Raw genomic sequence first — 27,273 nt, forward strand, 5'->3', positions numbered from 1 at the left:
AATCTGTTTTAGTGATGTTGATTGAGGGATAAATATTGGCCAGGACACCGGTGATAACTACCCTGCTCTTCTTCAAAATAGCGCCATGGGATCTTTTGCATCCATCTGAGAAGGCAGACAGGACCTCGGTTTAACATCTCAGTCGAAAGACGTCATGTCCGACAGTGCAGCACTCTCTCAGCACTGTGCTGGAGTGTCAGCCTAGACTTAGTGCTCAAGTAAACAACATGAACATTGTGTGTGCAATACAACAATTACTGTCCCATGATCAGTGTAGGAAGAAAAGATATTCAACAGTCCTGCCTTCAAAGATTTGGTCCCCTCCCCCTTCAAAAGACCAACTTGGAGAAATAAAACTCTTCACAAAATCTGCATTAATTTAACTTTAGTCTTCACACAATCTATTCAATTCAAATATCCTAGACACTGAAGCCAAATTAATGGCTGCATTATCTTTAAACCATATATGTATAATTCAGATTTCCAGCATCTGCAATTTTGTGCTTTTGCATGAATATTACAGTCCGCACAGATTCACTGTTGAAATTCTTACCTTGAGCCCATCGATTCCAACAGGTCCATCATCACCCACCAGACCAGGCTCACCCTTGAAACATAAAAATAATAATGAGCCAATTTTGAAGGAGTCATTTGCCTCTGGTCATTATGTACTGATAATTAATTTTAGCGATACATTTATAACTAAGTCTACAATTAATGCATTATCTGTGAGCTATCTCACCCAAGACTCAGTGGTGCAGGTTAAGCTTTGGGATTGACCATATCGAGGACTAGGTGCTGCAATCAGAGCACAGAGAGTGGCATAAAGTTTGATTCTTCCAAAAAAGTCGTGAATTGTGTGCCTATGAAAGCCAAGGTCTGAGCAGGTTCCAACTGGGAATTCTTGTACTGTAGTTTACAAGGAAACTGATTCCCAAAATAGAGCAAATATGTACTCCATGGCTATCCTTGTGGTCGGCAGTGTGACAGTTTGGGCAAGCTAATTGTCTAAACATAATGCAGCAGTCATTACCAGAAATCATTTGGAGCAACCAGTGCCAGTGAGTGTTACAGCACTAATGCTTAGAACCGTGCGGCGATGGACAAAGGTTGATTTGAAAGGCCGGGATAATTGAATGGAGAATTGTGCCTGGCACAGGGAGCCCTTGATGCAATCTTGGAGCAGGCTGGCTTGGAAACAAAGTGGCCTAGAGCAGGTAGATTGTTGTTCAGGGATAGTTTAAAAAGGAAGAAAATGATCTATTTTTAGAAAATAATGGCCCAGAATTTGCAGTCGGAGGCTTCCCGCGGACGATGCCTCCGACCGCAAAAATTTCCATCCCAGCAGCGTAAGCGCTTCATACGCATCACTGAGATCATGTGGGCCGGCCCAACCTATCAGAGTAGGGGTATTCCCATTCATATTTATGGTGATTCCAGGATTTGAAAAATAAATTTACATATTTTAAAGGGTCTAAAAAAAAACTTCTTATTTAATAGGATTTTAAATGTTTAAATTATTGAAAATCTTTAAAAAGTTTTAAACTTTAAAAGTCTTACTCTGATAAAAGCAGGCCTTATGCCTGCGTTTATCAGTCGTAAGAATTTGAATTGACATTCGCTGGGCAGAAGTTGGGCAAATAGCTCAATTCTCTGCCTGCAGAGGCTCTTTACTTCCGGATTCTTGACAGATCGCAAGTTCCGGGTTTAAGCGCATGCGCAGCGCATACCTAAACCCGGAACTTACGCGGCCCTAATGGACTTGTGTGCACCTCGTACACCACCCATAGGGGCCGCGAATTCAGGGCCAGTCTGTTTTTAAAAAGGTACCAACTTTGATGCCTAACACAAGGCTGAAAGAGAGTATATTGTGATGCTGAATCCTTATGGAAATAGAGAAATAACTATCCTGGAGATTTATGTCATATAGACAGTTGACCAAACACTCTGACTGAATTATCTGAGGTACGTATGGCCACTCTTGAATTTTCTTTTCTTTATGAAAGCATTCAAGTGACTTAGGTCCTTGACTGGACTGTAATTCTCAACAGTTTGAGGGTTCAAAAGATAACGGGCGAAAAATTGACTGGAATAGCCGTTAGCACCCTCTCGGCGCTTACCGCCAGCGCGCCGTGCTGTCAGCGCCTCCCGGGAGCTTTACCGGCAACACAAACAGTAAGCGCTGCGCACTCTAGCACCACCCACTTGGTGACGTCAGTGCGCGGGTAATGCCCTGTTAACTCTGCGGTCGCGAATTTCAATGGGTTCGCCTGACTTATCGCCTGCTGCTAATTGCGACAGAGAACGCAGATGTTCCAGAACCTCCCAGGGCGATAATGAGATGGATCAGCGGGTGGGTGGTTATAACGTGAGATTGAAATTTATTTAAGGTTGGTTGATGTGTTCAATGACCTCCCTTCCATTTATTTTTACTCCTCAGCTGGTCCAGCTGACCTCCCCTTTAGGCACAAAGATGCCGGCTTCCTAGCGCCACAACTTCATTAGCACTCCCATACTAGTGCTCCGCGATTGAATGTTAGCGCCCTAAGAAGAGCTTCCCTTAATGCTCCACTCCCTTCTTAGGGCACGAAAAATCAATATCCCAGTCGGAGACGGTAAACATCGCCTGCCGCTAAAGTTACCGCCTCAAACCAGGCTATAACCAATTTTTCCCCCAACCTGTTTCCCCATCGAAGACGCTCTGATTGTACATGTTTCCGTATTACACAGCAGGACTTGGGGTGAAGAACTTCTGTGGAGATTTGAAAAAAAATTTAAAATATGGAGGAAAATTTCTATCTTGAATTGCCTGCCTGACCCACCTATCATTTTGTAATCTAAAAAAAAATAGGAACTTATTTGACCCAAAAGAAAGTCAGGTAGGAACAATGCTTGGGTCTCAGAGTTACCCAAGATTAGGATATGGCAGCCAAGGCTTCACGGGACTATGATATTTCCTTGCATTTCTTACAACGCTCTATCATGTTCTCAACTAGCTCATAAAGGGGGCAGTTCATTTCAACGAGAAACTCTAAGGGCTAGAAATTGGGGCGATAACTTTTCAGGGAGCGCAAAAGTACCGCCGGGCGAAAAATAATTTTTGCTCCCGGGAATTTCCGCTTTATGCTCCAAGAGGGAGGTGGAGCATTAAATTAAGCACTAACACTTCCCTTAGAGCGCTAAAGTGAGTGAGAGAAGCGGTAGCAGAAGAACGCTGAACAATATTCCGTGCAGGGCTGCCGTCTTTGGAGACTATTTCCCTCACTTAAAGAGAAGGGCCAAAGTTGGTTTGAATCAATCCTCATGCTATCTCTGTGCGGCCACGGGACCTGTGCTATGTGCATAACAGCCCCAAGCACTCTAAGAGAGCGCAGGGCTGAGGAATCGCGGGGGCAAAAGAAATCAGGAGGCACCAGAGTGGGGAGAGAAATAAATGTTACCCTGCCGCACCACCACTGCCTTTAAATATTGCTCCCCAAGTGGCCAGCTGAGGTGAGAATGCCTCCTGCAGCTGCTGTTGTTGGCACCCGGCAACGCTGCAGGGGGCAGGAGCGAATATCACATCCGGGACGCTAATGGGGTGCTGCGTACCGGATGACGTCATGATTTACGGGACGCAAGAGAGCGAGGAGGTATGCGTTAGCGCCAGCACAAAACCGCCAGCGAGGCTTGCAGGTGTCGGTGAATTCGCCACACTCGGTCGGTAACCCCTTAGCGCTCCATTACCGCCCCCAGCAGGCGGTAACGGGAGGTGCAAACCAGGCCAACGTTTCCCCCTAAGTGCTTTACCCTGAGTTTTGAGTGTCTGGCAGGAATTCAGAGCAAGGCATAGTGGAACAGTAACCCCGAACAGTAAAATAATTAGAGATCTTCTTTCCCGATGGCCTTCCCCAGAGCAGTAACGTTACTGCAATGCTGAAAGTCCGACCGTGGGAGAGGAGGAGGAAGAGGAGGGACTCTCGTCCCACTCGATGTATCAAATTATCAGTGGACACATAGGAATCCGAATGGGAAAGTGTGCTGCAACCTGAATGGGACAAGGGATCAACAAAAGAGAACAGCCAGAAACTGACGAGACGATTGGTCAAGAAAGATGTACACAGGTTCAGCTTTTTCCCACAAACAATTGTCGAATGGAACCAGTCAGATAACATATGAACATAAGAAATAGGAGCAGGAGTAGGCCATATGGCCCCTCGAGCCTGCTCCGCTATTCAAAAAGATCATGGCTGATCTGATCATGGCCTCAACTCCACTTCCCTGCCGGTTTCCCATAACCTTCGACGCCCTAACGAAATGGTAACAGCAAGCTCACTAGACACATTTAAACATAAACTGACAAATTTGAATGAGTAATTTCACTGCTGCACTCAGCCACCGACCTCACCCCTTGCAAGGTTGGCGGAGTACAGCTATGCTGCATAGGCCGACTCAACCAAGACAAGACAAGACACCACTGGAAGGTTTCTTGAATATTGGTTCATATTGGGAGCACTGAAATGCAACTCAATCAATCACTTACCCTTTGACCCATAAGCCCTTGTTCACCAGCGCCTCCAGTTGGTCCAATTGCACCCTGTAGATCAGAGCATGTGTGAAAACTACAGTGAAAATATTCATCCATCTCAAATACCTTTGCATCATTCAATTTCAGACAAAACAGGACTGCAACATAATGTATCAGGAAATGTTGTTTATCTGAGAGTGCTTTGGTTAATGTACCGGCAACATTTGAAAAAAAATCCTGGATTATTTATTAATCTTTGACATAGTATAACTAGAGGCCATCAATTTAAGATAATCATCAAGAAATCCAATAGGGAATTCAGAAAAAACTTCTTTACCCAGAGAGTGGCGAGAATGTGGAACTCACTACCACAGGGAGCAGTTGAAGCGAATAGTAAGGGGAGGCTAGATAAGCATATGAGGGAGAAGGGAATAGACAATAATGCAGATAGTTAGATGAGGAAAGATGTGAGGAGTCTCGAGTGGAGCATAAACGCTGGCATGAGTTGATTGGCCGAACGGCCTGTTTCTGTGCCGTATATCCTGTGTAATCCTATGTATGTAATTCCATCGATGCCTCAAGGAACAGGGAGAAACAACATTGTTCACAGGATCTTCTTGCCTGCAGGTATGTGCCTTGCTATTAAAGGTTGTACTGTGTAACATGGTAAATTCTTTGACAAACTTCCAACAGATTCCAAGTTTACCGTTTCAAAAATGTCATAAAAGCAACCTCTGTACGACAAAGAAAAAAGTCAATATGGTGTTGTTTTTCTGTAAAAAGTTCAACGCGTGTAACCCTGGAATTTCTAAATACATGAACATTGCCCTAATATGCTGTGCTATGGAGCTGAGGGGGGTGGGGGTGGGGGGGGGGGGGGGTGAGGGAATGGACTTTTTGTCCTCATGAGTCACATAAGTACATACCATGGAGCCTCTGAGACCTCATATAAAGTTTAAATCTATGTTCCCATTAATTTGCCCATAGCTGAAGTTCACACCACACAAGTACCAGGCAATGACTATCTCCAACAAGCGAGAGTCTAACCACCGCTCCTTGTGTACCTTCTAATAGCTGGTTTCGGATGGCACTGGTTGAGCCAGGCCATCACCCACCTTCTTAGCTGGGTACCTTAAAAAGGAATTAGTCTCTCAATAAAAAAACAAACACAAGCAAACAGAAATGCCATCAGGTACATTTACATTCTGGTCTTCCCAATGATTTTACGAAGTACTATCATGGAACAGGTTCGAGTTGTATTGCAGGGCTTCTACATTTACTAACATGCATTCTCTAGACAACAACTTGTATTTATATAGCACCTTTAACGTGGTGAAACGTCCTAAGGCGCTTCACAGGAGGATTATGAGATAAAAAATTTGACACCGAGCCGCACAAGTAGAAATTAGCACAGGGAAGAGGTAGGTTTTAAGGAGCGTCTTGAAGGAGGAAAGTGAGGTAGAGAGATGGAGAGGTTTAGGCAGTTCCAGAGCTTGGGGCCTAGGCGACAAAAGGTACAGCCACCAATGGTTGTACGATTATAATCAGGGATGCACAGGAGGGCAGAATTAGAGGAGCGCAGACATCTCGGAGGGGGGGGGGGGGGGTTGTAGGGCTGGAGGAGATTACAGAGATAGGGAGGGGTGAGGCCATGGAGGGATTTGTAAACCAGGATGAGAATTTTGAAATCGAGATATTGCCAATGTAGGTCAGCGAGCACAGAGGTGATGGGTGAGCGGGACTTGGTGTGAGTTAGGACACGGGCTGCCGAGTTTTGGATCACCTCAAGTTTACGTAGGGTAGAATGTGGGAGGCCAGAAGGTTGTGCATTGGAATAGTCAAGTCTAGAGGAGATTACAGAGATAGGGAGACATGCAAAGATGCACTGTTATATGACAAGTGTGATAATAAATAAAGTCTTGCAGATTACCAATGTCACCTTAAGTTTTTTCATAAATTAAAAAAAATGAATTTAATACTTTTCGATTTTCCTTTCAATCCCCGAAATGGGCTGTCGATGTCTAACTGATTGCCAACAATGCCATTCTATAGCACAGTAGACACTCATTTAGAGCTGGGTAGAACAGTGTGGCTAAATATTTTTCACCTCTGGGTTCAAATCCAGTTCAAACAGAGGGGATGGCACTCTCCTGGGATGAGGAAGTGGATGGAATAAGTGTGTTAGAACCTCTCCGCAATGTCCATGCCAATTTGGCTGGAAGCTCATCTGCCCAAAGCTATGTTTGCTGCAGGACAAGATGTGAAGGCCTTTCTTCCTCCCGGGCAAGGCATCGTGCTGCAAATATGACATACAGAGAATTCACAAAAGCCTCTTACCATGTGGATGCAGCAACCATTTTAAACGTAGCAGCCTTTTTACCGCTGCTAATTTTGAATTATGTAGCAGACAGGACAAGTGATAAAAGGAAAACTTTTTTGTAACGGTAAGCCCAGTGTGAACTCAATCTTTTGGGATGTACTTAAGCTAGGAGTACATCAACTTTAAAGTATGCGCACTTCATTGAAAATTTAACCCAGGATTAAAAGACTATTTAAAAAAAATCCATTTAACAATGGCTCGGAATTTGCGGTGGATGATAATGGCGAACAAACATTGGGCCTAAATTCGTGCTCCCCACGGGCACGTGCGAGGTGAGCAGGTACCCGTGGGGTCCTCTCAAGTTCTGGGTTTAGGCATGCGAAGTTCCTAAACCCGGAACCTGTGATCTGTCAAGGGCGGAGAGTTGGGCTATTTGTCCAACATATGCCCAGTGAATGTCCTTCAAATTTTTATGACTAATGTTGCGACAAATTTGTGCTTGTGTGTTTTTGGGGGTATTCCCTATGAATGGGAATACCCCTACTCCGATAAGTTGGGCTGGCTCACATGATCCCAGGGATGCGTACGAAACCCATATGCTCCTGGAACATGCGTCCATAAGTGCCCACGGGAAGCCTCTGAATGCAAATTCTGGGCCAGCATTCGCTGTTATTACCCCTTTGAAACTGACTGCAACTTCAGGATTTAGCGCATGCGTATCGTAATGCGGAAATCCTGAAGTTGCGGTCAGTCATTCACTGCTCCGACACTGACTGTGCTGTACCCACTCCCCCCTCCCCCGTCACTCAGTGTAAACAGTGAAATCAGGGAAAACAGACCAAGACTTCGGCTCTTCTGCAATAATCTCGTGGTTAAATTCCCCATTAAAAGTTAGACACTTTTGGATTAGTTGCAATTGGGGATTTAACAGCGTATTGACTGCTGAACAAAGGGGACCCCAGCTATTTACAATTTACATCAATGATTTAGATGAAGGAATTGAATGTAATATCTCCAAGTTTGCAGATGACACTAAACTGGGTGGCGGTGTGAGCTGTGAGGAGGACGCTAAGAGGCTGCAGGGTGACTTGGACAGGTTGGGTGAGTGGGCAAATGCATGGCAGATGCGGTATAATGTGGATAAATGCGAGGTTATCCACTTTGGTGGCAAAAACATGAAGGCAGAATATTATCTGAATGGTGACAGATTAGGAAAAGGGGAGGTGCAACGAGATCTGGGTGTCATGGTACATCAGTCACTGAAAGTTGGCATGCAGGTACAACAGGCAGTGAAGAAGGCAAATGGCATGTTGGCCTTCATAGCAAGGGGATTTAAGTATAGGAGCAGGGAGGTCTTAATGCAGTTGTACAGGGCCTTGGTGAGGCCACACCTGGAATATTGTGTTCAGTTTTGGTCTCCTACACTGAGGAAGGATATTCTTGCTATTGAGGGAGTGCAGTGAAGGTTCACCAGACTGATTCCCGAGATGGCAGGACTGACATATGAGGAGAGACTGGATCGACTGGGCCTGTATTCACTGGAGTTCAGAAGAATGAGAGGGGATCTCATAGAAACATATAAAATTCTGACAGGACTAGACAGGTTAGATGCAGGAAGAATGTTCCCGATGTTGGGGAAGTCCAAAACCAGGGGTCACAGTCTAAGGATAAGGGGTAAGCCATTTAGGACCGAGACGAGGAGAAACTTCTTCACTCAGAGAGTGGTTAACCTGTGGAATTCCCTACCGCAGAGAGTTATTGATGTCAGTTCGTTAGATAGATATGGCCCTGACTGCTAAAGGGATCAAGGGGTATGGAGAGAAAGCAGAAAAGGGGTAGTGAGGTGAATGATCAGCCATGATCTTATTGAATGGTAGTGCAGGCTTGAAGGGCCAAATGGCCTACTCCTGCACCTATTTTCTATGTTTCTATGTTATGGCCCTGAAAAATGAATTTTAATTTTGTGGAATGTCAAATTTATCCATTCTAATCAAATTATAAATGTTTTTAAAAAGTTTCTTCATCTTTATTTCAGGTTTACCTTTTCCCCCATGTGTGAGCCCCAATCTTTGTTTTGCTCTCTATAACATTTTTTAAAAAGTTAGAATCAAAGGAGCTTATCCACTTCCTAGTTCTCGGTTGGTGAGAATTCTGCATTGTGATTGGCTGCTTGGACAGCATGTTGACGTCCCAGCAGCTCGCGTTAGGGATTCCCCATTAACTTCACACTGATTTCAACAGAACGTCGGAAAAGCTGAACCTCTCGCCACAGAGATTGCGAGATCTTTGTGGAAAGCTTACTTCAGGGTCAGCGGCGCGTGCCTTTGCTTCGCTGCTGACCTCAAATTACGGGTTATTTTATGTACCTTCATTTATACAAATGTACGAAATTGACGGGCCAGGAAAGAGCAGGCAGTCCATCAATTGAGAACTACTTAAAAGTTGAAGTGTCAGTAATTTGGGGGACAGAAACCTGACATTATTAGCACAAGAACGATTACAATCTCTCGGTTGTGCTTAAAAAATTTTAAATTTCAGCTCAGTTTTAACACAACTCTGTGCAAGCTTCAACCCACAAATCGTGCACTCTGCCTTGGACAGCAATACTCTCGTGTGTCCTCATGGTTTTCAACGAGTGAAGAAAACACCAACTGGGGTCTCTTCCATCAGGGCTTCAGCTTATTGACAGAACAACTGTGTTTATTTTCTGTAAACTGAGTACCTGAAAGGGGTATCAATACTCCAATACGTGTTAGAAATAGATTTCGGCTAAAAATCTGGTTGTGCAGCACACCCCCGTGAGGGGTGCTCATCATCACCATAGGCGGTCCCTCGAACGAGGATGACTTGCCTCCACATGAGTTCACAGATGAGCTACAGGGGGCGCTAGGGGGTTAGTGCCAGCGAGCGGCGATAGTTGTGACACTCGTCGAATTTAGTTGGCTGGTAATGGCGGCGAGAAGGGGCATCACCCGGCAGCGTTGTGCCGGTGTGTAATGCCCCGGCAGCGACCCAGAAACAACTCGGAAGCAAACTTCAGTTTGCTCGCCAGCATTAGTGCCCCGTGGTAACCATGCCAGGTTAACCCTGGCGGTCACAGCTGCCCCAGGGTGCCGGAATGACTCCAGACGGTAAGTTCCAGTGATTTTTACTGCACTATTTGGTAGTGATTTAATTTTATGTGTGTTGTGTAATGCACATGGAATGTTTTCTGCGAATTTTGGCCTGACTTTTTCTTCATCATGTAGGCCTCTCTTGGGGGGGCTACGAAGCCGGTTCTTTATCGACGGATCTTCGGTACCGCTCCCGGCAACGCTTCCCATAGCGCCGATTTCAGGGCGCAAAAACTGAATTTTGCTGGACCCGGCACCAAAAATCTTCTGGTGCTAAATTTAGCGCCTGGACAATATTATCATCTCAAGAGGCATCCAACCAAAGTTCTAGCCCTTTGTATTTTGCATGACAACAAATAATACATCAGCATCAGTCAAACTGATTCACTTGTGTGATTCATAATGATTAAAATGATACGGATCGACTCTTCCAGAATTGAGGAGGCCGAGCTCTGGAATTCCCTCCCTAAACCTCTTCGCCTCTCTACCTCTCCCTCCTCCTTCAAGACGTTCCTCTTTGTCCAAACCTTTGGTCACCTGTCCTAATTTCTCCTTATGTGGCTCAGTGTCACATTTTTTGTCTTATAATACTGCTGTGAAGTTTTATTATGTTAAAGACACTCTATAAATACAAGTTGTTGTTGAAAATGAATTGCCCAAAATGCCTCATTACCACCTTGAACTTCATAGAAAAAACTGCAATCCATATAAAGTAGGAACTTTTACCATGTTACAAAAAGCAGTTAAAATTCAAACTCTTTTCATTATTATGAATGAATACAGTTTTCCAGCATGGTGGATCGGTGTTGTCTGTACGGACTTCCAGAAGGCATCTTGCAAGGTTCCGCGCAAGAGATTATTAGCAAAAATGGGAGCACACAGATTTGGAAGTAACCTTAAGACATTGTTCAGTCATTAGTTGCCAAAAGGCAGGGAGTGGGGATAAAGGCTTCATTCTATGATTGGCAGGATGTAACAGGTGGTGTGTCCCAAGGATCTGTACTGGGGCCTCAGCTTTTCATCATATACATCAATGACTTGGATGAAGGAACAGAGTGTTGTAGGTCCAAGTTTGCACATTACACTGAGTTAGGAGGCACAGTAAGTTGTGTGGGTGGGAGGATGAAGTTACAAAAGGGACATAGACAGAGTAAGTGAATAGGCACAACTGTGACAGATGGAGTTCAACGTGGGGAAGTGTGAGGTCATCCACTTTGGATCGGAGAAAGACAACTCGGAATACTTTCTTAATGTTGAGAGACTAGGAGCGAAGGGATTTGAGTGTCACTGTACACACATCACTAAAAGCTGGAGCATAGGGTACAAAAAGTAATCAAAAAGGCCAATGGAATGTTGGCCTTTATCGCAAAGGAATTGGAATTGAAAAGTGAGGAAGTGATGCTTCAGTTGTACAGAGTCTTGGTCAGATCCCATCTGGAGTAATTGTGTTCAGTTCTGGGCACCATACTTTGGAAAGATATATTGGCCTTGGAAAGGGTACAATGCAGATTCAACAGAATTATACAAGGGCTTGTAAAGTTAAATTATGACATCAATTGGCTAGTATTCCCTTGAATTTAGAAAGTTGAGGGTGATCTAATTGAGATGTTTAAAATGATAAAGGGACTCGATTGGGTAGATATAAATAAACTATTTTTTCTATTGGGAGAATCCAGACCAAGAGGGCATATTCTTAGAATTAGAAGCTGGCCATTCAGGAGTGAAATTAGGAAGCACTTTATCACAAAGTCTGGAATTTGTTCTTCAAGAAGCTGTGGATGCTGAGTTAATTGAAATTGTCAAGACTGCGATCGATAGGGTATGAAGCGATATGTTACAAAGGGGCCAAATGGCCTACTCCTGCTCCTATTTCTTACGTTCTTATGTTTAAAGGTGGGTAAATGAAGTTGAGGTACAGATCAATCATGATCTAATTGAATGGCGGAACAACCTCGAAGAGCTGAATGGCCTCCTCCTGCTCCTATGCTATTCCAAATCAGCAAATTTAACTCACCGAGCCTTTGAAGAGTAAAAAGTAGCGCGATAAGCTTTTAGGCGATGTTTGTATTCACGTGGGGACTTGCATCACTGACTGCAATCACCGTGAATAAATTTGTTAAAAGCATATATTAAAACTATGTTTGATAGTAGTTATGCAAAACTTTCCGCTGCTGCCGATTTCACATCTGGTGCAGTGTAAACTTTGCCGGCAGCCAGTCTGCAGGCTGTGGAAACAGAAATTTGGGGAGCTGGCAAATTCTGCCTGCCTGAAAACACCTTAAAAAAAAAACATTTAAGATTACAGATTTTCAAACTATTGCTTACAGTATATTCCTACTGAAGAAGCAGGCACTCTCGAGATTGTTCTCATTTTGCTGTATAACATTCAGAATTAGACAGTTGCAGAAAATCAACGTCAAGGATGCTATCTGATAGAAAACAGGTGCATAGTTTACTTGCAGCAAAAGAAACGCAGTGCACAGAGGGTTACTGTGAGAGAAGTTCTACCCACCTTCCCTTTCCACTCAAAAAGTTTTACAGGAAGAATGAAGCCTGCTGTAGAAATTCTGACTTATTCTGTCTGACTGCCCAGTTGGACTGGGTTGTAATGAGAGAGCCAGCCTTCAAAACAAAAGCCCCCATTTATCCACAGAAAATCAGTTCGGAATGATTAGAAAGTCTTACCTTCTCTCCTAGTTCACCTGGGAGCCCAGGCTCACCAATAGGGCCAGGAATCCCCTGAAAAATAGAAACAGCCTTCAGCAAAAAAAAATCTCCAATATTGTGGCATTTATGTAAATGGGATCTATGGTGTCCAGAAGAGCAATTGAGAGGAAGACTGATATCGAAAGAGACTGCCAGATCTGAAGCCAAGGTTGAAACTGGTCCGTGCAACGCATTGAAACAGAGTGTCTCCTCCTCTGCTCCATTCACTACTATCAGGATGCAGAGCAGTACCTTGTGCGTACCAACTCTTCAATCACATTTCTACTGAGAACCTCAGCAGAGGACTTGTTCCTTATTCAGAGCAACAGGGATTGTTGGTGTGTTTTGGGAATGAGAGTTTGTAATTATGGGGTAGACTTTCAAACACTGGTTACCAGTTTCTCACGTGAATAATGAGGGATCTATCGTTGAAAGTCTGGTGTGGGGGCCTTGTGCACCCATCTGCCTCCTCGATTCAACTTTCAGGCCGGTCTATAAACGGACACCTAGCACACCTGCCAACCACAGAGGGCAAGGCTGTTTAGATGTGCAATTCAGGGTCCTATGCTTGTCGTCAGCTATGGCTCAGTTGGCAACACTCTCGCAGTTGAGTCAGAAGGTTGTAGGTTCAAGTCCCACTCTGGGGACATTAGCACATAATCTAGGCTGATGCTCCAGTGTAGTGCTGAGGGAGTGCTGCACTGTCAGAGGGGCAGTACTGAGGGAGCGCCGCACTGTCAGAGGGGCAGTACTGAGGGAGCGCCGCATTGTCGGAGCGGCAGAACTGAGGGAATGCTGCACTGTCGGAGGGGCAGTACTGAGGGAGTGCTGCACTGTCGAAGGGGCAGTACTGAGGGAGCGCCGCACTGTCGGAGCGGCAGTATTGAGGGAGTGCTGCACTGTCAGAGGGGCAGTACTGAGAGAGTGTCGCACTGTCGGAGCGGCAGTATTGAGGGAGTGCTGCACTGTCAGAGGGGCAGTACTGAGGGAGTGCTGCACTGTCAGAGGGGCAGTACTGAGGGAGTGCCGCACTGTCAGAGGGGCAGTACTGAGGGAGCGCCGCATTGTCGGAGCGGCAGAACTGAGGGAATGCTGCACTGTCGGAGGGGCAGTACTGAGGGAGCGCCGCACTGTCGAAGGGGCAGTACTGAGGGAATGCTGCACTGTCGGATGAGGTGTTAAACCGAGGCCCTGTCTGCCCTCTCAGGTGAATGAAAAAGATCCTGTGGTACTATTTCAAAGAAGAGCAGGGGCAATCTGCCCATTTTCTTTGGCCAATATTTATCCCGCAATCAACATCACTAACAAAGATTATCTGGTCATTATCACATTGCAGTTTGTGGGATCTTGCTGTGCGCAATTATGCTGCTGCATTTCCCGCATTACAGCAGCGACTATACTTCATTGGCTGTAAAGCGCTTTGGGACATCCTGAGGTCAGGAAACACGCTGTAGAAATGCAGTTCTTGTTTTTCTGTTTTGTAGGATCCCCAAATACAAACTTTCAAAGAGAAATGCAGCACATGCCAGCGGCAGTTGTCCCAGGCGTCGAGAGGTGGTCCGTAAAAGAAGTACCGGGGGCCTCTCCCAAAAGCTTACCTTTTTTTCTTCTTGTTAAGGATTTTTGTGGGGCTGGCAGAAGAACATAAGAACATAAGAATGAGGAGCAGGAGTAGCCATTCGGCCCCTCGAGCCTGCTCCACCATTCAATAAGATCATGGCTGATCTGATCTTGGCCTCACCACTTTCCTGCCTGTTCCCCATAACCCTTGACTCCCCTGTAGTTCAAGAATCTGTCTATCTCCGCCTTGAATGTATTCAATAACTCAGCCTCCACAGCTCTCTGGGGTAGAGAATTCCAAAGATTCACGACCCTCAGAGAAGAAATTCCTCCTCATCTTCGTCTTAAATGGGCGACCCCCTTATTCTGAAAGTATGCCCCCTAGTTCTAGATTTCCCCACGAGGGGAAACATCTTCTCAGCAGCTACCCTGTCAAGCTCCCTCAGAATCTTATGTTTCAATAAGATCGCCTCTCATTCTTCTAAACTTCAATGAGTATAGGCCCAACCTGCTCAACCTTTCCTCATAAGACAACCCCTTCATCCCAGGAATCAACCTTGTGAACCTTCTCTAAACTGCTTCCAATGCAAGTATATCCCTCCTTAAATAAGGAGACCAAAACTGTACGCAGTACTCCAGGTGTGGTCTCACCAATACCCTGTACAGTTGTAGCAAGACTTCCCTACTTTTATACTCCATCCCCCTTGCAATAAAGGCCAACATTCCATTTGCCTTCCTAATTACTTGCTGTACCTGCATACTAACTTTTATGTTTCATTGAATGCTACATTGATGTAGCCCTGGGTGCTTATCTGGGGGTCGGTTTATCAAGCACTGTTCAGGCAGTATAGAGGAAGAATAATCATTCATCTAACTCACACTGCATCTGACCTGCAATGCATTGTTCTGATACTGGATATAAAAGCTAGAAAATATTCAATTTCCCAGCATTGACACATACGTCAGAAACAGTGCTTTAGGAACAGTTTAAAACAAATAAGACTGTTGTCATTTTACCTTTAGTCCCATCTCCCCCAGCATTCCAATCATTCCCTCTGGTCCAGATGGTCCCTGAAAAAGTAAGGCAAGGAGGTAAAATATTGCTCACAATTTAAGGTTTCACCTGCTTATGAAGAATCTGATATTAAACAGTTTTTGCTGGTGATAAATGTTCAGGTGCAGATTACTGACCAGAAGGCAACAGCAAGCATCTATTACTAAAACGAGCCCACACAGGGGATTTCGTTTTTTACGATCACTGTAGTTTTCATTTGGTTGCAATGATAACACTGCACGCAGCTTGGTGCATGTTAAGAGAGAACGTACTTGCACTGGATGACACCAACACTGAAGTATCTCACTGCTTTTTTTTTTGCTCTCAGACGCTGCGTCATAGATCCTTTAGTCAAGAAGGTATGAAAATGTAACGCCAAGCTTGTTTGCAGTTCAACTGAAGGAGGCTGTTTGGCTGCACGGCAAGAGATATGGGGGTAGAAATTGTGCTCCACCTGAAAAGAGTCGCACCTACCGCTCTTGAAATGTCATTGCGGCGGCCTTACCATCGAAATTCAGCATTTGGGGGATTTTCTTGGAGTGGGGCGGAAGTGGCCTCATCATCTGGGGGGGGGAAATGGGGGCGGGGCAGAGTAGCCGACGCGCAAAGTCATCAGCGCCGATGACATCATTGCGCTGGTACGTCAACGTCCCTATCAATCTGTTAATGGAGAGGCCCACTGCGAACTCTGCAGCCACTTTGGTGGCAAACACTTGGCCACCAGGGAGGGTTTCGGCCGAGCCAGCGGCCTGGCACCCAAGAGGCCCGCTTTCAGGTGGCCAGACACCTTCTAGAAAGGGGCAATATCGGCCCCATGGTGAATTGGAGAAAAATGCATGATGTGGTGCTGTAAGCACAGTATGCTGGCTGTCGGCACGCAATGCAGTGCTGAGGCAGTAGGTTGGAAGTGTGGGGCGAGAGTTGCTTTTCCAGTTTCACTTCCCCGAGCTGACATGAACTGAGCTTGTTCAATTAACTTAAGAGACAACAGTTATCTTAACTAGTTCCCATTGGGCACAGACCTCCAGAAGATAATAGCCCACACCATTAAATTGATGATTTTATTCAGAGAAGTCATAAGGATGGTGGAAAAATTCAAACAGGGGTAGTAGGAGAGTAAGGTTGGATTAAGACATATTTTTGGGTAGAACACAAGTGCGAGTATTTTTATAATGCCTTTAATGTTAATAGGGGGAGAAACAAATAGATAAAAAGGAATAAACAAGTAGAGACCAAGTGGTGGATGAGTTAGGAGAGGAGACCATAAACTTGGCGTTATCAACAACAACTTGCATTTAATAGTGTCTTTAACATAAAAATATCCCCAGATACCCCGCAGAGGTGTAAGGAAAATGAATGCCGAGCCAAAGAAAAGGTGACGAGGGCTGACCAAAAGCTTGGTCAAGGAGGTGAGTTTTACGGAGAATTTTAAATGAGGAGTGGGAGATGAAGATGTGGCAAGGCTTGGGGAGGGACCTCCAGAGAATGGAATCTAGGTGGTTGAAGGCATGGCAAAGGGAGGGGCAATGCCCAAGGGGCCAGGGTCAGAGGGTGAAGGGCAAGCGGAACTTAGTGCAGGACAGGATATGGGCAGTTCAGTTTTAAACAAAACGGAGTCAATGGACGTTGGGAGGATGGGCGAGTGACAGGAGGTCACTGGAGAAATCCAGCCTTGAGGTGACAAAAGCAAGGACAAGGGCAAACGCTCTTCACGTACATTTAGCACCTTGAGAATCACATCTGATCTGTGCTGGAGAAAGCAAGTGTTGAAGGTACTGGAAAAACTGGGGAAAGCGTGGAAATTGTTAAACAAGCTTGGCTCTATTTTCACCATCTGAGAGTTCTGTGAAGTCCATATTCATTCAATAATTCAATAGTGTAGCTCTTTGGCAGGCTGGAGAGAAACTCTATCTCTTTCTCGTGGACTTAATATAGTCATGCAACTCAATCTCCAAAATCCACTTTCTACGACATAAGGGAGGATGGGGATGTGAAAGACTTACGACCAAAGCAAGACAATTGAGTTGCCAGTTCCTCAACCAGATCTCCAGGGTCTGAGGCTGGAGCACAATGCATTGCTGCTGCTGCACCTCAAGCATTCTACATAGATCCCAAATATCTGCACATTACCAAATGGTGAAGCTTCTTCTTGCACGTGACATTTTACCCAAAACCAGCTGTCTGAAGCTTAGCCCCTGGTGTGCAAATGTTCAAATGCAGAGGTAATCGTCACTCGCTGAACTGTGTTTGGCTATGGAAAATCGGCAACTGGTATTAAAGTACAGTTTATCTAGGGCTTCCTATCTGTAGTTTTAAATATATATTCTTTTATTTATTTGTTCACGGGATGTGGGCGTCACCAGCAAGGCCAGCATTTATTGCCCATCCCTAATTGCCCTCGAGAAGGTGGTGGTGAGCCGCCTCATACAACTGAGTGGCTCGCTAGGCTATTTCAGAGGGTACTTAAGAGTCAACCACATTGCTGTGGGGGGTCTGGAGTCACATATCAGCCAGACCGGGTAAGGACAGCAGATTTCCTTCCCTAAAGGACATTAGTGAACCAGATGGGTTTTTCCGACAGTCCGGTAGTTTCATGGTCACCATTACTGACACTAGCTTCTTATTCCAGATTTATTTAATTAATTTAATTTAAATTCCCCAGCTGCGGTGTTGGGATTTGAACTCATGTCTCTGGATCATTAGTCCAGGCTTCTGAATTACTAATTCAGTGACATAACCACTATGCTACCATACCCGTATATATAATACACATACACAAAATCATATTATTCACGTATATACATGGGTCTTCTCTTGCCGTTTCAAATATTTTATTTCATGCAACTAGTGTCCCACTACACAATTATAAGAGTACTTACTGGTTCTCCTGGGACTCCTTTAGCTCCTGGAGGACCAGAAGGTCCTGGTATACCCTGCAACAACAAAGTGGATTAGGTTCATTCTCAACAGGCCAATGTTTGGTAAACAAGTTAAAACAGAGAAATAAGAAATTTAAATGTGACAATAATGTGGCATTTGGATTTGAAGAAAATGTTCCAGTTTCCTCTGCAGTGTTTCCATGCCTGTGGTGGTTTGGAGAAGTTGTGGATTGTTCCATCTTTGTTACACATGATTTCTACAGAATTTGTCAGCCACAGAATCCCATTTGCGTAAATTTTTTGTTTTCCTACGCATCACGACAGGGGACTGAGCAAATTGTAGAAATTAGAAACTTGCTAACTCGAGAGCGAATGGTTAACACAACTTTAACTTGAGAGAGAAAAAAAGATTAAAATGGACTGGGAACAAGGCACTTGACTTCCAAGGGGGTTAGAGTAAACAATGTTTATTATTAAAAGAGGGGAAAAAAATATCTTGGCATAGCTCTTATAATATCAAGAAGCAGGCAAAAAGAACATACTACAAAGCACAGGGCCTCGAGCCATGATGATATTTTAACTGTTAGGCTACTGGCAAGTTAAGAAAAACTACCAAATTTTAGGCTTCTGGACACTGAAGCAAACATTATTACAGTAATGAAACTGCGCAACTGTACTTGCATCCTCACGATACTTTAATATTAACATTATTAAAAGAAATATTAAACCACAATTTTCAATAAAAATTGTCAACAATCTATTTCTGCTTTCTTTATTTCACCCTTTCCCTCCCCCCCCCTCCTCGTCCTTCTTGACCTCTCTGCAGCCTTTGACACGGTTGACCTCAAGTCGCTGGAGAAATACCACCAACGATGTCTCCGCAATCCCCTGGGAGGACAGATGCACCAACATTAGTGTCCTTGACCAGGCCAACATCCCCAGCATTGAAGCACTGACCACACTTGATCAGCTCCGCTGGGCAGGCCACATTGCCCGCATGCCAGACACGAGACTCCCAAAGCAAGTGCTCTACTCGAAACTCCTTCATGGCAAACGAGCCAAAGGTGGGCAGAGGAAACCTTACAAGGACACCCTCAAAGCCTCCCTGATAAAGTGCAACATCCCCATCGACACCTGGGAGTCCCTGGCCAAAGACTGCCCTAAATGGAGGAAATGCATCCGGTATGGTGCTGAGCACCCTGAGTTGCGTCGCCGAGAGAATGCAGAAATCAAGCGCAGGCAGCGGAAAGAGTGTGCAGCAAATCTGTCCCACCCTCCCTTACCCTCAACGACTGTCTGTCCCACTTGTGACAGGGACTGTGGCTCTCGTATTGGACTGTTCAGCCACCTAAGGACTCATTTTAAGAGTGGAAGCAAGTCTTCCTCGATTTCGAGGGACTGCCTATGATGATGATGATGACCACTCTATCCTTCTCTAACGCCTCTACAACGTTGTCCAGCTGGGTGGGACTACACTCGCCTGGTTCCATTCTTATTTATCTAATCGTGGGCAGAGACTCACCTGCAACGGCTTCTCTTCCCACTCCCACACCGTTACCTCTGGTGTCCCCCAAGAATCTATCCTCGGCCCCATCCTATTTCTCATTTACATGTTGCCCCTTGGTGACATCATCCAAAAACACAGCGTCAGTTTCCACATGGACGCTGATGATACCCACAGCTCTACCTCATTACCACTTCTCTCTTCCCCTCCACAGTCTCTAAATTGTCAGACTGCTTGTCCAACATCCAGTTATGGATGAGCAGAAATTTTCTCCAATTAAATTATGGAAAGACCGGAGCCATTGTTTTCAGTCCCCGCCACAAATTTCATTCCCTAGCCACTGACTCCATCCCTCTCCCCAACTTCTGTCTGAGGTTGAACCACACTGTTCGCAACTTTCGTGTCATTCTTGACTCTGAAATGAGCTTTCGACCGCATATCCGCAGCATAACTAAGACCACCTATTTCCACCTCCGTAACATCTCCCGTCTCTATCCTTGCCTCAGCTCATCTGCTGCTGAAATCCTCATCCATGCCTTTGTTACCTCTAGACTTACCTCCAACGCACTCCTGGCTGGCCTCCCACATTTTACCCTACGTAAACATGAGGTGATCCAAAACTCGGCTGCCGTGTCCTAACTCATACCAAGTTCCGCTCACCCATCACCCCTGTGCTCGCTAACATAGAAACATAGAAAATAGATGCAGGAGTAGACTGTTCGGCCCTTCGAGCCTGCACCACCATTCAATTAGATCATGGCTGATCATTCCCTCAGTAGCCATTTCCTACTTTCTCTCCATACCCCTTGATCCCTTTAGCCGTAAGGGCCATTTCTAACTTCCTCTTGAATATATCCAATAAACTGGCATCAACAACTCTCTGCGGTAGGGAATTCCACAGGTTAACAACTCTCTGAGTGAAGAAGTTTCTCCTCATCTCAGTCCTAAATGGCCTACCCCTTAACCTACATTGGCTCCCAGTTAAGCAACGCACACGATTTCAAAATTCTCATTCTTGTTTTCAAATCCCTCCATGGCCTCATCCCTCCCTATCTCTGTAATCTCCTCCAGCCACACAACCCCCCCGAGATGTCTGTGCTCCTCTAATTCTGCCCTCCTGAGCATCCCTGATTATAATCGCTCAACCATTGGGGGCTGTGCCTTCGGTTGTATTGGCCCTAAGCTCTGCAATTACCTCCCTAACCCTCTCCGCCTCTCTACCTCTCTTTCCTCCTTCAAGACAATCATTAAAACCTACCTCTTTGACCAAGCTTTTGGTCACCTGCTCTAATTTCTACTTATGTGGCTCGGTGTCACTGCTGTTAAGCACCTTGGGATGTTTTCCTACATTAAAGATGCTATATAAATACAAGTTGTTGTTGTTGAAATTGTAACCTTAAAAGTTGCATTTTTCAAAACTAGCATTACTGCAATTTCATTAGTGGGTTCTTAATTTAAGAGAAAAATACATATATTATAATTTTTCATAAATAAAATAATTGTGCCTATGCATTGAGACAGAAAAACATTTGCATTTAAGTTGCACCTGATGTTAGGATGTTATGTTTTTATTATTAATTCTTGTGATGTGGGTGTCGCTGACAAGGCCACCATTTATTGCCCATCTCTAATTGCTCGAGAAGTTGGTAGTGGGCCATCTTGAACCGCTGCAGTCCGTGTGGTGAAGGTGCTCCCACAATGCTGTTAGGGAGGGAGTTCCAGGATTTTAACCCAGCGACGATGAAGGAACAGCCGATATATATATATATATACACACACACACACACACACACACACACACGAGTCAGGATAGTGTGTGACTTGGAGAGGAACATGGAGGTAATGGTGATCCCACGTGCCCGCTGTCCTTGTCCTTCCAGGTGGTGGAGATCATAGGTTTGGGAAGTGCTGCTGAAGAAGCCTTGGCGAGTTGCTGCAGTGCATCCTGTAGATGGTACACACAGCAGCCAAGGTGCGTCGGTGGAGGAGGGAGTGAATGTTGAAGGTAGTGGATGGGTTGCTGATGAAGCAGAGCGCTTTATCCTGGATGGCATGTTGCTTCCTGAGTATTGTTGCAGCTGCAATCATCCAGATAAGTGGAGCACATTCCATCACACTCCTGAGTTGTGCATTATAGGTAGTGGAGAGGCTTAGGGGAGTCAGGAAGTGCGACACTCACTGCAGAATAACCAGCCTCTGACCTGGTGTATTAGCTATGATATTTAGGTGGCTGGTCCAATTCAGTTTTTGGTGAGTGTTGACCCCCAGGATGATGGGGGTCGATGGCACTCTGCGATGGTAATGCTATTGAATGTCAAGGGGAGGTGTTTGGGCTCTCACTTACTGGAGATGACCATTGCCTGCCACTTGTGTGGCACAGATCTCTCTTTCCACTCATCAGCCTTAGTTTATTATCTGAGCAATTGCGAAAGCAGTTAACAATCAATGTGCCAAAGCTGTTCACAATCAATGAATCAATTTGGAAGTGCACAAGGTCCCACAATCAGAAAATATGATGAATGCCCAGTTAATTTGTTCTGGTTGGTGTTAGTTGAGGGAAGAATATTAACTTGATATCAAAAGACTTCCCTGCCCTTCTTTGAATAGCACCATGGGATCTTTTGCATGCAGCTGAACAGGGAGATGGGCCTCATTTTAATGTGCCATGTGAAAAATAGATATGGTGATCTCCCTCAGTTAGGTTGTTGGAAGAATGTATCTGGCAGAAATGATGCAGTCCTCACAGGGAGAAAGAAAAGGAAATTTAAAAGGGAAGTGAACTTATACTACAGTGCCTGGCTGCATTATTACAAGTTGCCTGCTGGCCTTCATAGTTGGCAATGATGCATTCCGTAGAGGCACATGAAAACTGTGAAGAAGAGAAAACTGGTGTGCTAAAATTTGACTTTCTTGAAGAAGTAACTTTTCATTCAATAAGATCATGGCTGATCTTCTACCTCAATTCCACTTTCCTGCACTGTCCCCATATCCCTTGATTCCCTTAATATCCAAAAATCTATTGATCTCTGTCTTGAATATACTCAATGACTGAGCCTCCACAGCCCTCTGGGGCAGAGAATTCCTAAGATTCACCACCCTCTGAGTGAAGAAATTTCTCTTCATCTCAGTCCTAAATGCCCGACCCCTTATTCTGATACTGTGACCCCTGGTTCTAGACTCCCCAGCCAGGGGAAACATTCTCCCTGCATCTACCCTGTCAATCCTTGTAAGAATTGTGTATATTTTAATGAGATCACCTCTCATTCTTCTAAACTCTAGAGAATATAGGCCTAGTCTACTCAATCTTTCCTCATAGGACAATCCCCCCCATCCCAGGAATTAGTCTGGGTGAACTTTCGTTGCAGTCCCTCTATGGCAAGTGTATTATCCTTCCTTAGGTAAGGAGACCAAAACTGTACACAATACTTCAGGTCTCACCGAGATCCTTTATAATTGCCGTAAGACCTCTTTACTCTTAGACTCAAATCTTCTTGTAATAAAGGCCAACATACCATTTGCTGAATAAAAGTAAAAAAAAGAAAATAATTTGAAAAGAAACAAAACAACTTTCAGCTTTAAGTAGCAAGAATTCGTTGAAGTTGAACTAGAGACAACACTGCCTTGAGCATAATCTTGATTGGAATATAGAATTCCAATGCACCAACTACTTCCCATTAACTCCCACTGTATGGAACACCTAGCCCAAGTAGAACATTTAAATGTATAGCCTTGATTGAAGCATAGAATGTCAGTCTACCAAACCACTTCCCGTTGACTCCTACTGTATAGAATGTCTGATACAATCAAAACATTTAACTACAAAATGGTGATACAAGCATGAAATTCCAACCAACCAAACCACTTCCAATTCACTCTTATTGTATATAATATCAGGTCCAAGTATAACATTCTAAAGTGAAAACCTGATTCAAGCATGGAATGTTTCTGAATTATCCAGATTTTGGTTATTGCAATGTATGCACCTGTGAGTATGCTCACAGGTTGGTAGAGCTGTTGCACTGTGAGTGGCTTAGCCAGTCACATGACGTTCACAAGGCTCAATAAAACCCCAGCCAGTTGGGTTTGGGGGATCCACGATGAGATATGCAGTTGTAAGCCTAGTGGATGAACTGGTAATATGTAGTGTGATTGTTAAACCTTTGTTAATAAACCAATTATTTCTTAATAGCAATATGTTGCTAGGAATTCTTAAGCAAGAACCCATGAAGCAAATACATTACATTTATCAATATCTCAGGCACAGTCAATCCACTAGTGAGTTTACACCAGAGGCAGCAGAACATTTTAGATACTTCATTAACTTCCGCAGAAAATATATGATTTTAATCACATTGTGTTGCTTTTGTTTAGACTGAATGATTAAATATATTTGAACCTAATTATTTAATGAGTTGCACTATAAAGATATGATTAATTGCATTTTAAACAGTTTATAGCAATCCATATCTTAAAACATATTTGATGGAAAGTATTTCAAGACTGGATGCTAGTTTTAATAGTTTAGGGCCTTTTAAAATATTTATGTATTGGCAGCCAAATTAAGATGTTATTCGCATGGATGGCGTGCACCACAGCTGAGACCATTCCTGCACTCATCCAACATGTATTTAAACGCAGGCTTTGCTTGTATAACAATCAATAAAGGAAATACCAGGAAAGATGTGATCAGGAAAGATGAGAGGGTGCAGAGGAGATTTACGAGGATGTTACCAGGATTTGAAAATTTTAGCTATGAGGAAAGATTGGATCGGCTGGGGTTGTTTTCTTTGGAACAGAGGAGGCTGAGGGGAGACCTGAATTAGGTGTATAAAATTATGAAGGGCCTAGATAGAGTGGATAGGAAGGACCGGTTTCCCTTAGCATAGGGGTCAATAACCAGGGAGCTTATTTTTAAAATAGTTGGTAGAAGGATTAGAGGGGAGATGAGGAAAAAGATTTTCACCCAGAGGGTGATGGGGGTCTGGAACTCACGGCCTGAAAGGGTGGTAGAGGCAGAAACCCTCATTGCATTTAAAAAGTACTTGGATATGCACTTGAAGAACCATGACCTACAGGGCTACTGCACTTTTTTGACCGACACGATGGGCTGAATGGCCTCCTTCTGTGTCATAATTTTCTTTGATTGTATGATTCTATGAATCTGTGGCTAATTTTTTTTCTGCCTCATTGCGGAGGTGCCGAGGTCGATTATAGAACATCTACTGCTGCTTGGGCTGAGATCTGTTCCCTCCAAACAGATCAATGATTGCACCTCGGATCTGTATAGCTTAGCACCGCATCAGGTGATGTATTTCCCCACTGAATGGCCGGGGAGTAGTGCAGGAGCATTTAAGCACAAACAATATATTTTTCACGTCCTAAGAATCCATTACGGCCACTCTCCTGGGAGTGTACTGCCTTTGATTTATTTTTCCTTCCTGTGTTGGTCTGCCTCTCTTCCCAGGAGGTATTTTTGGGTGTTGGAGGACTTGCATTTTGTAGGCCTCCCGGAAAGGGTCTCTCAGTGCTTGGCAGTTCCCAGTTCCACGTGGAGGCCATACGCCATGTTTTGAGTTTTGATGTACTTCTAATTGGTAATTTGCTTTTAAATCAGGAATTTCTTGTCTCCAAGGATAAATTTCCAAAGGCATATCCTAGAGAATTGTACACACCAACTGATAGCAAAGAGGTGTGGATTAAATTAAGGCCTAGAAATTGGATCACACACGAACTCAGGCACAATCTGGTGCAGTGGTTGCTGCATGCACCTAAGGAGGTTAGCAGCACAAACAGGCAAAATTGGTCCGCTGAACTCCCCTACTCTTCTTTGAAATAGTGCTATGCAATCTTTTTGGGGACGCATCTCTCCGACAGTGCGGCACTCCCTCACTGTTGGACCTCATTGTCGATGTCTGCCCTTGCTGATAGTAGGCTCCCAAGGTATGGAAAATGGTCCATGTTGTCCAAGGCCACGCCATGGATTTTGATGACCGGGGGGCAGTGCTATGTGATGAGGTCAGGTTGGTGGAGTAGCTTTATCTTATGGATGTTTAGTGTAAGGCCCATGCATTCGTACGCCTCGGTGAAGATGTTGACAATGACTAGGAGTTCGGCCTCTGAATATGCGCAGACGCAAGCGTCATCTGCATACTGTAGTTCGATGACGGAGGATGGGATGACCTTGGATCTAGCCTGGAGGCGACGGAGGTTGAACAGGTTCCTATTGGTTCTACAGTTTAGTTCCACTCCAGCGGCGAGCTTGTTGAGAGTGAGATGGAGCATTGCAGCAAGGAGGTGTACCAGCGCAGCCTGAGGAAGAGAGTGTTTGAAGACTAGGACCTCAAATCTGGCACCAAGCTTATAGTCTACAGGGCAGTAGTGATATCCGCCCTCCTATATGGCTCAGAGACGTGGACCATATACAGTAGACACAAAGCACTGGAGAAGTACCATCAGCGCTGCCTCCTGCAAATCCCCTGGGAGGACAGATGCACCAACGTTAGCATCCTCGACCAGGCCAACATCCCCAGCATTGAAGCACTGACCACACTTGATCACCTCCGCTGGGCAGGCCACATAGTTCACATGCCCGACATGAGACTCCCAAAGCAAGCGCTCTACTCAGAACTCCTACACGGCAAGCGAGCCCCAGGTGGGCAGAGAATATGTTTCAAGGACACCCTCAAAGCCGCCTTGATAAAGTGCAACATCCCCACCGGCACCTGGGAGTCCCTGGTCCAAGACCGCTCTAACTGGAGGAAGAGCATCCGGGAGGGCATTGAGCACCTTGAGTCTCGTCGCCGAGAGCATGCAGAAACCAAGTGCAGGCAGCGGAAGGAGCGGGCGGCAAACCAGACTCCCCACCCACCCTTTCCTTCAACGATTGCCTGTCCCACCTGTTACAGAGGCTGTAATTCCCGTATTGGACTGTACAGTCACCTGAGAACTCGCTTTTAGAGTGGAAGCAAGTCTTCCTCGATTTTGAGAGACTGCCTATGATGACGACGACTCCCTCACTACTGCACTGGAGTGTCAGTTTGGATTATGTGCTCGAGTCTCTGGGGTGGGACTTGAACCCACAGCCTTCTGACAGAGGTGTGGGTGCTACGCACTAAGCCAAGGTTAGTACCTGGAGCACGATTGCTCCTCTTGGCTTCATATTCAGGAAAGTATACAATTGTTTAGTTCATTGTTTGGTGGCACTCTCCAGCGGTTCCTTTAAGGACCTCTGGTTTGCTGTCTGTGCGTTCGAGAAAACTAACTGCAGCATGTGCAGTGCTGTCCAATTTTGCAAAGGGCCCTGAAACAGGTGTTGGACTTCTGATTGGCATAGGCAATGAGTCTAAAGCCTGTTTCAGGTGGGTGGCCTGGATGACGAGGGAGCACGAAACACTATGGCATGTGCCGCACTTCCGGCGTAGATTGAGCGCACTCATACCATATTGGACCCTTCAGCAGCTGGTTCCCGCTCAAGAAACATGCGCTGTGCAATCGTATTTCTAGGCCTCAGTGTCCAGTATGTGTTGACATGGGCGGGTGGCGGGGGAGGAGAGCAAAATCACCTAAAATCTTAATTATCATCCCTCACACACTTTGGCCCACGAGAGTTTTCCAGGTCCATTCTGATACA

At 45.0% G+C, this 27,273-nt stretch overlaps 1 protein-coding gene across 1 annotated transcript in view; it reads right to left on the reverse strand.

Moving 5' to 3' along the window:
• The window catches only part of col27a1b (collagen, type XXVII, alpha 1b), a 740,056-nt gene that overhangs the window by 143,970 nt on the left and 568,813 nt on the right, over positions 1 to 27,273 (reverse strand). Inside the window, exons 32-36 of the mRNA XM_070863596.1 lie at positions 18,140 to 18,193; positions 15,224 to 15,277; positions 12,626 to 12,679; positions 4,523 to 4,576; positions 554 to 607 (exon numbers count right to left, since the gene is read on the reverse strand). Of these exons, the coding sequence (XP_070719697.1) occupies positions 554 to 607; positions 4,523 to 4,576; positions 12,626 to 12,679; positions 15,224 to 15,277; positions 18,140 to 18,193 (270 nt within the window). The remainder of the gene's footprint in view (positions 1 to 553; positions 608 to 4,522; positions 4,577 to 12,625; positions 12,680 to 15,223; positions 15,278 to 18,139; positions 18,194 to 27,273) is intronic.

This window comes from Pristiophorus japonicus, chromosome 20, assembly GCF_044704955.1.
Source record: "Pristiophorus japonicus isolate sPriJap1 chromosome 20, sPriJap1.hap1, whole genome shotgun sequence".
Classification (NCBI taxonomy): domain Eukaryota; kingdom Metazoa; phylum Chordata; class Chondrichthyes; family Pristiophoridae; genus Pristiophorus; species Pristiophorus japonicus.